At 44.6% G+C, this 12504-nt stretch overlaps 1 protein-coding gene across 10 annotated transcripts in view; it reads left to right on the forward strand.

Annotated features, from left to right (window-relative positions):
• Positions 1 to 12504, forward strand: part of ESRRG (estrogen related receptor gamma) — a 536337-nt gene that overhangs the window by 269656 nt on the left and 254177 nt on the right. For 5 of the 10 annotated variants that reach the window (XM_073671937.1, XM_073671940.1, XM_073671935.1 and 2 more), the window contains one exon: positions 472 to 600. The exons of the other annotated variants lie outside the window; for them this stretch is intronic. In XM_073671937.1, the coding sequence (XP_073528038.1) occupies positions 557 to 600 (44 nt within the window). In that variant the 5' untranslated portion in view covers positions 472 to 556. The remainder of the gene's footprint in view (positions 1 to 471; positions 601 to 12504) is intronic. 10 annotated transcript variants of the gene reach the window in all.

Here is a 12504-nt window from a genome sequence, read left to right on the forward strand (position 1 = left end):
AGTCGGAATGGAATGTTTTTGTTTTGCCATTCCGGTGAAAAATTCTGATTTCTTCACCACCATCTGTATTTAAAAAATACTATTATTTATTTGGATAAAGCTAAAAGGTCTTTTGTTTGCTCTTTATGGTGGATTTTGCTTTGTTTCTTCACAGTCATTTTTCATATATCTTGATCATTCCGGAAAATTTTTCGCTTTCTCCTTAAGGTGGAAATTTTTGGATTTCCTTAAAATCGTCTATATCTTGTCGTGTGGATGTTATGCATACTATTATACTGTATAGCTACCTGATCCATTGTGTACTTGTACACTGCGGGGGCAAGTAAAATTTTGGAAGCAGAGGTTGTGTCTTTTTATTTTTTTTAACCCTTTCATATGTAAAAATGTTCAGAGAGCAGCCAATGGGGGTTAATCTGTTTATCATGGCAAAGGGAGGACAAGAGAGCACAGAATGAATCTTCTCTTTCTTAGTTTTCAGAGTGTACAGATCAAATATTGGAGAATATAGGAAAATAAAATAAAGAGCATTTCGTTGGATTCCTAATTTTAAAACAAGATGACTTCCAGGGATTTTCCTAACTTGTCTCAACCATGGATGAAGTAAGACTTTTTTTTTCTATTTACTTACACGACAGTGCACACACGCTGCACATTGATCACAGATATGCATATATGTATATACATGATTATCATGGAATTTTGGCATTTTTTTATATTTTGAAAGTGATACTGTGTAATAGCAGACACTGTGACGCAACTGTTTGCACTGTAGGAAATATATAACATAGCCGGATTGCAAGACAGATAGTGGGAGGCATTTACTAAGCAAAATGCAATGTGTTCAGCATAGTTACTGAATGCTTTAGACTCTTTTTACTTTTTTTATACCTTTAACTTTACAGTACTGAAAAGTTATCAGAATAAGGATAAGATAGCGAAGAAGAGATTTTATGGGAGAAAATTGCGTTTAGCAAGTTGTGCCATTTATATCTTTTCTCATGCACCAAGTTGGGTGCCGTTTGCGAAAATTTCAAATAAAGTTTTTTTTAATATATAAAGCTTCCATATCTATCTATCTATCTATCTATCTATCTATCTATCTATCTATCTATCTATCTATCTATCTATCATCTATCTATCTATCATCTATCTATCTATCTATCCTTCTATCTATCTATCTATCTATCATCTATCTATCTATCATCTATCTATCTATCTATCTATCATCTATCTATCTATCTAATACCTATCTATCCATCTCTCCATGTATCTATCTATCTATCTATCTATCTATCTATCTAATATCTATCTATTATCTATCTATCTATTTACCATTCTTTCTATAGATCTATCTCATATCTATCTACAGTATCTATCTAGATATCTATCTTTATGTCTATCTATTTAATATCGATCTATCTATCTATCTATCCTATCTCTATATCCATCTATCTATCTATCTCTCCATCTATCTATCTATCTATCTAATATCTATCTATCCCTCTATCTATCTATCTATCTATCTATCTATCTATCTATCTATCTACCTATCATCTATCTATCTATTATCATCTATCTCTTTTATCTATCTATCTATCTATCTATCTACCTATCATCTATCTATCTATCTAATATCTATCTATCCATCTCTCCATCTATCTATCTATCTATCTATCTATCTATCTCCTATCTATCTATCTATCTATCTATCTATCTATCTATCTCCTATCTATCTATCTATCTATCTATCTCCTATCTATCGATCTATCGATCTAATATCTATCTATCTGTTTTTTTTAGTGTTGCCTTTTCTATTTTCCTTAACTATTGTGGATCCAAGATCCTGAGGATTGCACCCATATTGTTATACCGCACAGTATTGCTCTATATTCTTATTTTCCACCTACCTATCATTCTATCTATCTTATATTTGTTTATCCTTCTATATCATATCTATCCATTTATCTACGTATCTATATAAAAATCTACCTGTATTCCGCAAGTCATTAGATAATAAACGTAGCTTATTGCTCACAGATTCCGTCTGAAAATCCCACATCCCAGCCGGATACAACACAGACTAGTCATGAGACATCCTAAATGGATCCTGTGGTCTAGGGCCTGTGAAATTACTGCTTAAGACTTAGCGCAAAAAAAAAAAAAAAAAAAATAGTTTCCCTCCAAACTCATATTCATGTAGGCAATAATTCTGATGTTAATGGCACACGTGGGAAAATCACTGTAGTTGAGTGTTTAACTTCTGCATCGTTACAGCAAGTGTTACAGGAAATCTGCTAAAAAGACGGTACAAGAGGAGTCAGTAATGTGTGACTGCCCGGCCGTGACTCTTCATACTCGGCCCGATAGTCCCCTATAACCACAGGAAGTCATGGACCTCCGACCGAGTGCCAATATCCACATCACTGTGAGATTCTTGTTGTTGAATTTCCAGTGTGTAATACTCCAATGTAAAATCTAGCTGTATAAAAATAAGCTCCGTATTAAAATTAAATGAGTTAATTACTAGAGATGGGCAAATTGATTCGATGCAAATCGAATTTGTGCAGAATTTTTAAGAACTTGCTGATCCCAGTAAATTTGCACAAGATATAATTTGCTTCATTTGAGTCTCTTAAAATGGCCATTTTACACAATGGAGAAGATTGCATCAACTAGAAAAGGATCACATGACCTGGAGCATGCTTCCCCATGATGCCATAAAGCTATCACATTATATGGGATATCATAGCCAATTAGGAGGAACTATCATAGCCTGCAGAAAAGTTGGGGCAGAGAACGCAGCAGTCATTTTGTGGTGAATTTGGATAGTGAGAGCGATAGCTTAGCCATAGTGATAGGGAGCGAAACCCACAAAATACTGAAACTGTACAGATTCTGTGTAGCAGCACAATAGTGAAGAAGATTAGTGTGTGCAGAAAAAATAATAATAAAGATTTGATTAATAGAGAGAAATGGATAGGAGATTCACTGTGTCTGTGAGCTAGAAGAGTGACTATGTTTGTGAGGCAGGAGAGTCACTGTGTCTGTGAAACAGGAGGGTCACTGTGTATGTGAGGGAGGAGAGTAATTGTGTCTGTCAGACAGGAGGGTCACTGTGTATGTGAGGGAGGAGAGTCACTGTGTCTGTGAAACAGGAGGGTCACTGTGTATGTGAGGGAGGAGAGTCACTGTGTCTGTGAGACAGGAGGGTCACTGTGTCTGTGAGGCAGGAGAGTCAGTGTGTCTGTGAGGCAAGGGAGTCACTCTGTGAGTTAGGAGAGTCACTGCATCTGTGAGGCAGGAGAGTCACTCTGTCTGTGAGGGAAGAGAGTCACTGTATCGGTGAGTTATGAGAGTCACTGTGTCTGTGAAGCAGGAGAGTCACTGTGTCTGAGAAGCAGGAGAGTCACTGTGTCTGTGTGTTAGTAGAGTCACTGTCTGTGAGCTATGAGAGTCACTGTGCCTGTGAGACAGGAGAGTCAATGTGTCTTTGAGAGTCACGTTGTTTGTAAGGTAAAAGAATCACTGTGTACATGAGTTTGGAAAGTCACTGTTTCTGTGAGCTATGAGAGCCACTGTGTCTGTAAGTAGGAGAGTTACTGTTTCTGTGAGTTTGGAGAGTCAGTGTGTCTGTGAGGCAGGAGAGTCGCTGTGTCTGTAAGTAGGAGGACTGCTTCTGTGAGTTAGGAGAGTCACTGTGTCTGTGAGGCAGGAGAGTCACTGTGTCTGAGTTAGGAGAGTCACTGTGTCTGTGAGTTAGGAGAGTCACTGTGTCTGTGAGTTAGGAGATTCACTGTGTCTGTGAGTTAGGAGAGTCACTGTATCTGTGAAGCAGGAGAGTCACTGTGTCTGTGAGTTAGGAGAGTCACTGTGTATGTGAGGCAGGAGAGTCACTGTGTCTGTGAAACAGGAGGGTCACTGTGTATGTGAGGGAGGAGAGTCACTGTGTCTGTGAGACAGGAGGGTCACTGTGTCTGTGAGGCAGGAGAGTCAGTGTGTCTGTGAGGCAAGGGAGTCACTCTGTGAGTTAGGAGAGTCACTGCATCTGTGAGGCAGGAGAGTCACTCTGTCTGTGAGGGAAGAGAGTCACTGTATCGGTGAGTTATGAGAGTCACTGTGTCTGTGAAGCAGGAGAGTCACTGTGTCTGAGAAGCAGGAGAGTCACTGTGTCTGTGTGTTAGTAGAGTCACTGTCTGTGAGCTATGAGAGTCACTGTGCCTGTGAGACAGGAGAGTCAATGTGTCTTTGAGAGTCACGTTGTTTGTAAGGTAAAAGAATCACTGTGTACATGAGTTTGGAAAGTCACTGTTTCTGTGAGCTATGAGAGCCACTGTGTCTGTAAGTAGGAGAGTTACTGTTTCTGTGAGTTAGGAGAGTCAGTGTGTCTGTGAGGCAGGAGAGTCGCTGTGTCTGTAAGTAGGAGGACTGCTTCTGTGAGTTAGGAGAGTCACTGTGTCTGTGAGGCAGGAGAGTCACTGTGTCTGAGTTAGGAGAGTCACTGTGTCTGTGAGTTAGGAGAGTCACTGTGTCTGTGAGTTAGGAGATTCACTGTGTCTGTGAGTTAGGAGAGTCACTGTATCTGTGAAGCAGGAGAGTCACTGTGTCTGTGAGTTAGGAGAGTCACTGTGTATGTGAGGCAGGAGAGTCACTGTGTCTGTGAGTTAGGAGAGTCACTGTGTATGTGAGGCAGGAGAGTCAATGTGTCTGTAAGTAGGAGAGTCACTGTGTCTGTGAGTTAGGAGAGTCACTGTGTCTGTGAGTTAGGAGATTCACTGTGTCTGTGAGTTAGGAGAGTCACTGTATCTGTGAAGCAGGAGATTCACTGTGTCTGTGAGTTAGGAGAGTCACTGTATCTGTGAAGCAGGAGAGTCATTGTGTCTGTGAGTTAGGAGAGTCACTGTGTATGTGAGGCAGGAGAGTCAATGTGTCTGTAAGTAGGAGAGTCACTGTGTCTGTGAGGCAGGAGAGTCACTGTGTCTGTGAGTTAGGAGAGTCACTGTGTCTGTGAGTTAGGAGAGTCACTGTGTCTGTGAAAGTTAGGAGAGTCACTGTCTGTGAGCTATGAGAGTCACTGTGCCTGTGAGACAGGAAAGTCAATGTATCTGTGAGTTAGGGAGTCACTGTGTCTGTGAGTTAGGCGAATCACTGTATCTATGAGGCAAGAGGGTCACTGTGTTTGTGAGCTTGGAGAGTCACTGTGTCTGTGAGGCAGGAGGGTCACTGTGTCTGTGAGTCCGAATAGTCACTGTGTCTGTGAGTCAGGAGAGTTACTGTGTCTGTGAGGCAGGAGAGTCACTGTGTTTGTGAGTAAGGAGAGTCACTTTATCTGTGAGGCAGGAGAGTCACTGTGTCTGTGAGTTAGGAGAATCACTGTGTCTGTAAGGCAAGAGAGTCACTGTGTCTGTGAGTCAGAAGAGTCACTGTGCCTGTGAGTTAGGAGAGTCACGTTGTCTGTAAGGTAAAAGAATCACTATGTACGTGAGTTTGGAAAGTCACTGTTTCTGTGAGCCATGAGAGCCACTGTGTCTGTAAGTAGGATAGTTACTGTTTCTGTGAGTTAGGAGAGTCAGTGTGTCTGTGAGGCCGGAGAGTCGCTGTGTCTGTAAGTAGGAGGACTGCTTCTGTGAGTTAGGAAAGTCACTGTGTCTGTGAGGCAAGGGAGTCACTCTGTCTGTGAGGCAGGAGAGTCACTGCATCTGTGAGGCAGGAGAGTCACTACATCTGTGAGGCAGGAGAGTCACTCTGTCTGTGAGGGAAGAGAGTCACTGTATCTGTGAGTTATGAGAGTCACTGTGTCTGTGAAGCAGGAGAGTCACTGTGTCTGTGAGTTAGTAGAGTCACTGTGCCTGTGAGAGTTAGGAGAGTCACTGTCTGTGAGCTATGAGAGTCACTGTGCCTGTGAGACAGGAGAGTCAATGTGTCTTTGAGAGTCACATTGTCTGTAAGGTAAAAGAATCACTGTGTACGTGAGTTTGGAAAGTCACTGTTTCTGTGAGCTATGAGAGCCACTGTGTCTGTAAGTAGGAGAGTTACTGTTTCTGTGAGTTAGGAGAGTCAGTGTGTCTGTGAGGCAGGAGAGTCACTGTGTCTGTAAGTAGGAGGACTGCTTCTGTGAGTTAGGAGAGTCACCGTGTCTGTGAGGCAGGAGAGTCGCTGTGTCTGAGTTAGGAGAGTCACTGTGTCTGTGAGGCAGGAGAGTCACTGTGTCTGTGAGTTAGGAGATTCACTGTTTCTGTGAGTTAGGAGATTCAGTGTGTCTGTGAGTTAGGAGAGTCACTGTATCTGTGAAGCAGGAGAGTCACTGTGTCTGTGAGTTAGGAGAGTCACTGTCTGTGAGGCAGGAGAGTCAATGTGTCTGTAAGTAGGAGAGTCACTGTGTCTGTGAGGCAGGAGAGTCACTGTGTCTGTGAGTTAGGAGAGTCACTGTGTCTGTGAGTTAGGAGAGTCACTGTGTCTGTGAGAGTTAGGAGAGTCACTGTCTGTGAGCTATGAGAGTCACTGTGCCTGTGAGACAGGAGAGTCAATGTATCTTTGAGCTATGAGAGTCACTTTGTCTGTGAGACATGAGAGTCAATGTGTCTGTGAGTTAGGAGAGTCACTGTGTCTGTGAAGCAAGAAAGTAATTGTATCTGTGAGTTAGGGAGTCACTGTGTCTGTGAGTTAGGCGAATCACTGTATCAATGAGGCAAGAGAGTCACTGTGTTTGTGAGCTTGGAGAGTCACTGTGTCTGTGAGGCAAGAGAGTCACTGTGTCTGTGAGGCAGGAGGGTCACTGTGTTTATGAGTAAGGAGAGTCACTTTATCTGTGAGGCAGGAGAGTCACTGTGTCTGTGAGTTAGGAGAATCACTGTGTCTGTAAGGCAAGAGAGTCACTGTGTCTGTGAGTCAGAAGAGTCACTGTGCCTGTGAGTTAGGAGAGTCACGTTGTCTGTAAGGTAAAAGAATCACTATGTACGTGAGTTTGGAAAGTCACTGTTTCTGTGAGCTATGAGAGCCACTGTGTCTGTAAGTAGGATAGTTACTGTCTCTGTGAGTTAGGAGAGTCAGAGTGTCTGTGAGGCAGGAGAGTCGCTGTGTCTGTAAGTAGGAGGACTGCTTCTGTGAGTTAGGAGAGTCACTGTGTCTGTGAGGCAGGAGAGTCACTGTGTCTGAGTTAGGAGAGTCACTGTGTCTGTGAGTTAGGAGAGTCATTGTGTCTGTGAGGCAGGAGAGTCACTGTGTCTTTGAGTTAGGAGATTCACTGTTTCTGTGAGTTAGGAGATTCACTGTGTCTGTGAGTTAGGACAGTCACTGTATCTGTGAAGCAGGAGAGTCACTGTGTGAGTTAGGAGAGTCACTGTGTCTGTGAGGCAGGAGAGTCACTGTGTCTGTGAGTTAGGAGAGTCACTGTGTCTGTGTTAGGAGAGTCACTGTGTCTGTGAGAGTTAGGAGAGTCATTGTCTGTGAGCTATGAGAGTCACTGTGCCTGTGAGACAGGAGAGTCAATGTGTCTTTGAGCTATGAGAGTCACTTTGTCTGTGGGACATGAGAGTCAATGTGTCTGTGAGTTAGGAGAGTCACTATGTCTGTGAGGCAAGAAAGTCATTGTATCTGTGAGTTAGGGAGTCACTGTGTCTGTGAGTTAGGCGAATCACTGTATCTATGAGGCAAGAGGGTCACTGTGTTTGTGAGCTTGGAGAGTCACTGTGTCTGTGAGGCAGGAGAGTCACTGTGTCTGTGAGGCAGGAGAGTCACTGTGTTTGTGAGTAAGGAGAGTCACTTTATCTGTGAGGCAGGAGAGTCACTGTGTCTGTGAGTTAGGAGAATCACTGTGTCTGTAAGGCAAGAGAGTCACTGTGTCTGTAAGTCAGAAGAGTCACTGTGCCTGTGAGTTAGGAGAGTCACATTGTCTGTAAGGTAAAAGAATCACTATGTACGTGAGTTTGGAAAGTCACTGTTTCTGTGAGCTATGAGAGCCACTGTGTCTGTAAGTAGGATAGTTACTGTTTCTGTGAGTTAGGAGAGTCAGTGTGTCTGTGAGGCAGGAGAGTCGCTGTGTCTGTAAGTAGGAGGACTGCTTCTGTGAGTTAGGAGAGTCACTGTGTCTGTGAGGCAGGAGAACCACTGTGTCTGAGTTAGGAGAGTCACTGTGTCTGTGAGTTAGGAGAGTCACTGTGTCTGTGAGGCAGGAGAGTCACTGTGTCTGTGAGTTAGGAGATTCACTGTGTCTGTGAGTTAGGAGAGTCACTGTGTCTGTGAGTTAGGAGAGTCACTGTATCTGTGAAGCAGGAGAGTCACTGTGTGAGTTAGGAGAGTCACTGTGTCTGTGAGGTAGGAGAGTCACTGTGTCTGTGAGTTAGGAGATTCACTGTGTCTGTGAGTTAGGAGAGTCACTGTATCTGTGAAGCAGGAGAGTCACTGTGTGAGTTAGGAGAGTCACTGTATCTGTGAAGCAGGAGAGTCACTGTGTGAGTTATGAGAGTCACTGTGTCTGTGAGGCAGGAGAGTCAATGTGTCTGTAAGTAGGAGAGTCACTGTGTCTGTGAAGCAGGAGAGTCACTGTGTCTGTGAGTTAGGAGAGTCACTGGATCTGTGAGGCAGGAGAGTCAATGTGTCTAAGTTGGAGAGTCACTGTGTCTGTGAAGCAGGAGAGTCACTGTTTCTGTGAGTTAGGAGAGTCACTGTGTCTGTGAGGCAGGAGAGTCAATGTGTCTGTAAGTAGGAGAGTCACTGTGTCTGTGAGGCTGAAGAGTCAATGTGTCTGTAAGTAGGAGAGTCACTGTGCCTGTGAGGCAGGAGAGTTACTGTGTCTGTAGGTCGGAGAGTCAGTGTGTTTGTGAGACTGGAGAGTCAATGTGTCTGTAAGTAGGAGAGTCACTGTGTTTGTGAGTTAGGTGAGTCACTGTGTTCAGTTTTCCTCCAGCGCCACCACAGCAATACTCAATTCCCAATTAAATCAATGAACTGTACGAAAGCTCTGGGTCTTCCAGACTTACCCTTTGTAACTACTCTCTTTTTTTAGCCAATATATAAGTTTCCAGATTGTGGAACCCCACGAAGGGTATTTCAAAATTAGTTTTCTAAAACCTAGTAATGTGAGGGCTTCAAGACTTCAGATTGAGTGTAATGCTACTGGAAACTTTTAGATAAAAGAAATGGGGATGGAAGGGGGGAAAAGGCAGGGTATCTAATATATTAAAGGGTCTTCCTTTTGTAGTCCCTTTAACAACTCAAAACAGTCCACTGAAGGAGAAAATCCTCCTATGACACATAAGTAGTTAGTTCCTATGATTGATTAGTACCAACAATTGGCCACCGGAGGTGCTGTTTGACTTTTGTACCATGGGGCCAAGAAATAACCCAACCTTACCTAATCCTACAAAAAAAAACAACAAAAAAAAAACAAAGAAACAAGATTTTCTATGTGGAATGAGCCACGAGGATAACATTCCAAAATAATCATCTACTTACTACCGCATGTGTCTCTGTAGTCTTGTAGTTTATTTTTATATTGTTTTTTTTTGTGTGAAATATGATAGAATGTTTTCGCTTTTATTGCATTTTTCTATTTCCTGCTTGACTTTTAAGTCAATATTGTAGCCTCTACTACAAAAAAAACAAATTCATGTAATGGTGCTCTCTCATCCATAGTGCGCCTGTCTTTTGCTATACATTTCTCTGCCCACATGCTGCTCTCTTGCTCCAGTGACAAGAGTATACCTGGAAGACAAGCCCCTCCAAGCTGGGGCAGCTAGCGTCAGACAGGGCGCTTTACCATCTGTCCCACCTGCTGCATTCATGTGTCCATCTGGTATCTGCAATAGCTCATTGCAGACTTCAACACAAGAGCACTTGGTGTGGAAAAACAGGCAGTGTGAATTATTTAGGTTGCTGTGTAAATACAAAAAAGCGAGGAAAGGCAAGGGTGAGGTATGAGGGAAGAGCAGAAGATTCACTGTATATATGTATACATGCTCTCACAGGAAAACAAAAGCCCAAACTGCATTAAAAAAAAGTGATTGAACAGGTTTTTGTAGATGCCACCATGACTTAGTAACATTAACTCTAAGCTCCTAACTTTATGTGAAAGAAGAAAAATGTATTATACTCTTCAATAAAAATTCCTGTTATGTTCTCTGTAGCTGACTCCCAAAATTATATTCTTTGTTTCTCTCGCTCAATGGACTCTCCAAGTCAAGTATGAATTGATGGTAATTGCCGTGGACACGTTGCTGTGCTCGCGGCAGTGGGTTCTCTAAGTCATACGTTATGTTTACTACACTGGCCTCTAACTGCAGCAGACTCAGTAAGACATGTGTTGTGTTCACTGCTGTGGACTCTCTAAGTCATGCTATATGATATATGCTCAACATGCCAGACTTTATAAATCATACCAAATGTTGTGCCCACTGCTGTAGACTCTCTAAGTCATTCCATATGTTATGCTCACTGCGAAAGACTCTCTAAGTTATACCATATATTGTGCCCAGTGCTATGAACTCTCTAAGTCATACCATATGTTGCACCCATTGCTGTAGACTCTTGAACTCATACCATATGTTGTGCCCACTGCTGGGGACTCTCTAAGTCATACCATATGTTGTGCCCACTTTTGTGGACTCTTTAAGTCATGCCGTATGTTGTGCCCACTGCTGCGAACTCTCTAAGTCATACCATATGTTGTGCCCACTGCTAGGGGCTCTCTAAGTCATACCATATGTTGTGCCCACTGTTGGGGACTCTAAGTCATACCATATGTTGTGTCCACTGCTGGGCACTCTCTAAGTCATACCATATGTTGTGCCTACTGGTCGGGACTCTCTAAGTCATACCATATGTTTTACCCACAGCTAGGGACTATCTAAGTCATACCATGTTTACCCACTGCTGGGGACTATCTAAGGCTATGTGCCCACGTTGCATTTATGAAGCAGAAAATTTCTGCTGCATAAATGCAAGTCCTCTCCCGGAAAAACGCATGCGGAATTCCGCACGCGTTTATCGCGCTTTTTTCGCGCGTTTTTCACGCGTTTTCCACATGCGGAATTGCCTTGCGTTTTTTATGCATTGGACAAAGGCAATTCTGCATGCGGAAACGCAAAATTAAATGACATGCTGCGGATTTTTGAACGCGGCATAAACGCTGCGGAAAAATCCGCAGCATGTGCATAGAAGTTGCGGAAACCCATTGAGGATCATGGGGTGCGGGTTACCAAGCATTTTACAAGCGTTTCCGCTGCGGAAATTCCGCATCAAAAACGCTTGTAAAACGCTACGTGGGCACACAGCCTAAGTCATACCATATGTTGTATCCACTCCTGGGGTCTCTCCCAGTCATACCATATGTTGTGCTTACTGGTGGGGACTCTCTAAGTCATATCATATGTTGTGCCTACTGGTTGGGACTCTCTAACTCAGTGGTCCCCAACCTTTTTTGCACCAGGGACCGGCTTGAAGCAAGATCATTTTTCCATGGCCCAGCAAGTAGGGGGTGGGGTGGGCGGGGCTTTGGTCATATGGGGGCGGGGTAATGGAGGGATTTGGAGTTTAGTGCATACTTATCATATAGTGTAGACCAGGTCCCCGCCAGGAGCTATGCCAGGAGCCCCACATAATGTGCTGTGCCAGGAGCCGCATCACTGAGGCCCCATCACGCCCTGCAGCAGGACAGGGCAGCTGTCCTGACAGCTGCTGTTCAGCTGCATTTACTTCATCCCAGGGGCGGACACAGACTGTAGTGGGCCCCTGTGCAAGAAATTTTTGGGGGCCCCCCCCGCCCTTCATAAGGCAACAAAGTTATGTAAACATAACCCCCCCATGTGCATCTCTCACCCCCCCATGTGCAGCTCACCCCCGTGCATCTCTCATCCCCCTCCGTGCATCTCTCATCCCCCTCCGTGCATCTCTCATCCACCCCCCGTGCATCTCTCATCCCCTCCGTGCATCTCTCATCCCCTCCGTGCATCTCTCATCCCCCCCGTGCATCTCTCACCCCCCCGTGCATCTCTCATCCACCCCCCGTGCATCTCTCATCCCCCCCGTGCATCTCTCACCCCCCCGTGCATCTCTCATCCACCCCCCGTGCATCTCTCATCCACCCCCCGTGCATCTCTCACCCCCCCCGTGCATCTCTCACCCCCCCCGTGCATCTCTCATCCCCCCCGTGCATCTCTCACCCCCCCGTGCATCTCTCATCCACCCCCCGTGCATCTCTCATCCCCCCCGTGCATCTCTCACCCCCCCGTGCATCTCTCATCCACCCCCCGTGCATCTCTCATCCCCCTCCGTGCATCTCTCATCCACCCCCCGTGCATCTCTCACCCCCCCGTGCATCTCTCATCCCCCCCGTGCATCTCTCACCCCCCCGTGCATCTCTCATCCACCCCCCGTGCATCTCTCATCCACCCCCCGTGCATCTCTCACCCCCCCGTGCATCTCTCATCCCCCCCGTGCATCTCTCACCCCCCCGTGCATCTCTCATCTCTCCCCTCCCTCCCATGTGCATCTCTCATCTCTCCCCTCCCC

This window comes from Phyllobates terribilis, unplaced genomic scaffold (assembly GCF_046119375.1).
Source record: "Phyllobates terribilis strain yellow unplaced genomic scaffold, ASM4611937v1 Scaffold_3__8_contigs__length_932513732, whole genome shotgun sequence".
Classification (NCBI taxonomy): Eukaryota; Metazoa; Chordata; class Amphibia; order Anura; family Dendrobatidae; genus Phyllobates; species Phyllobates terribilis.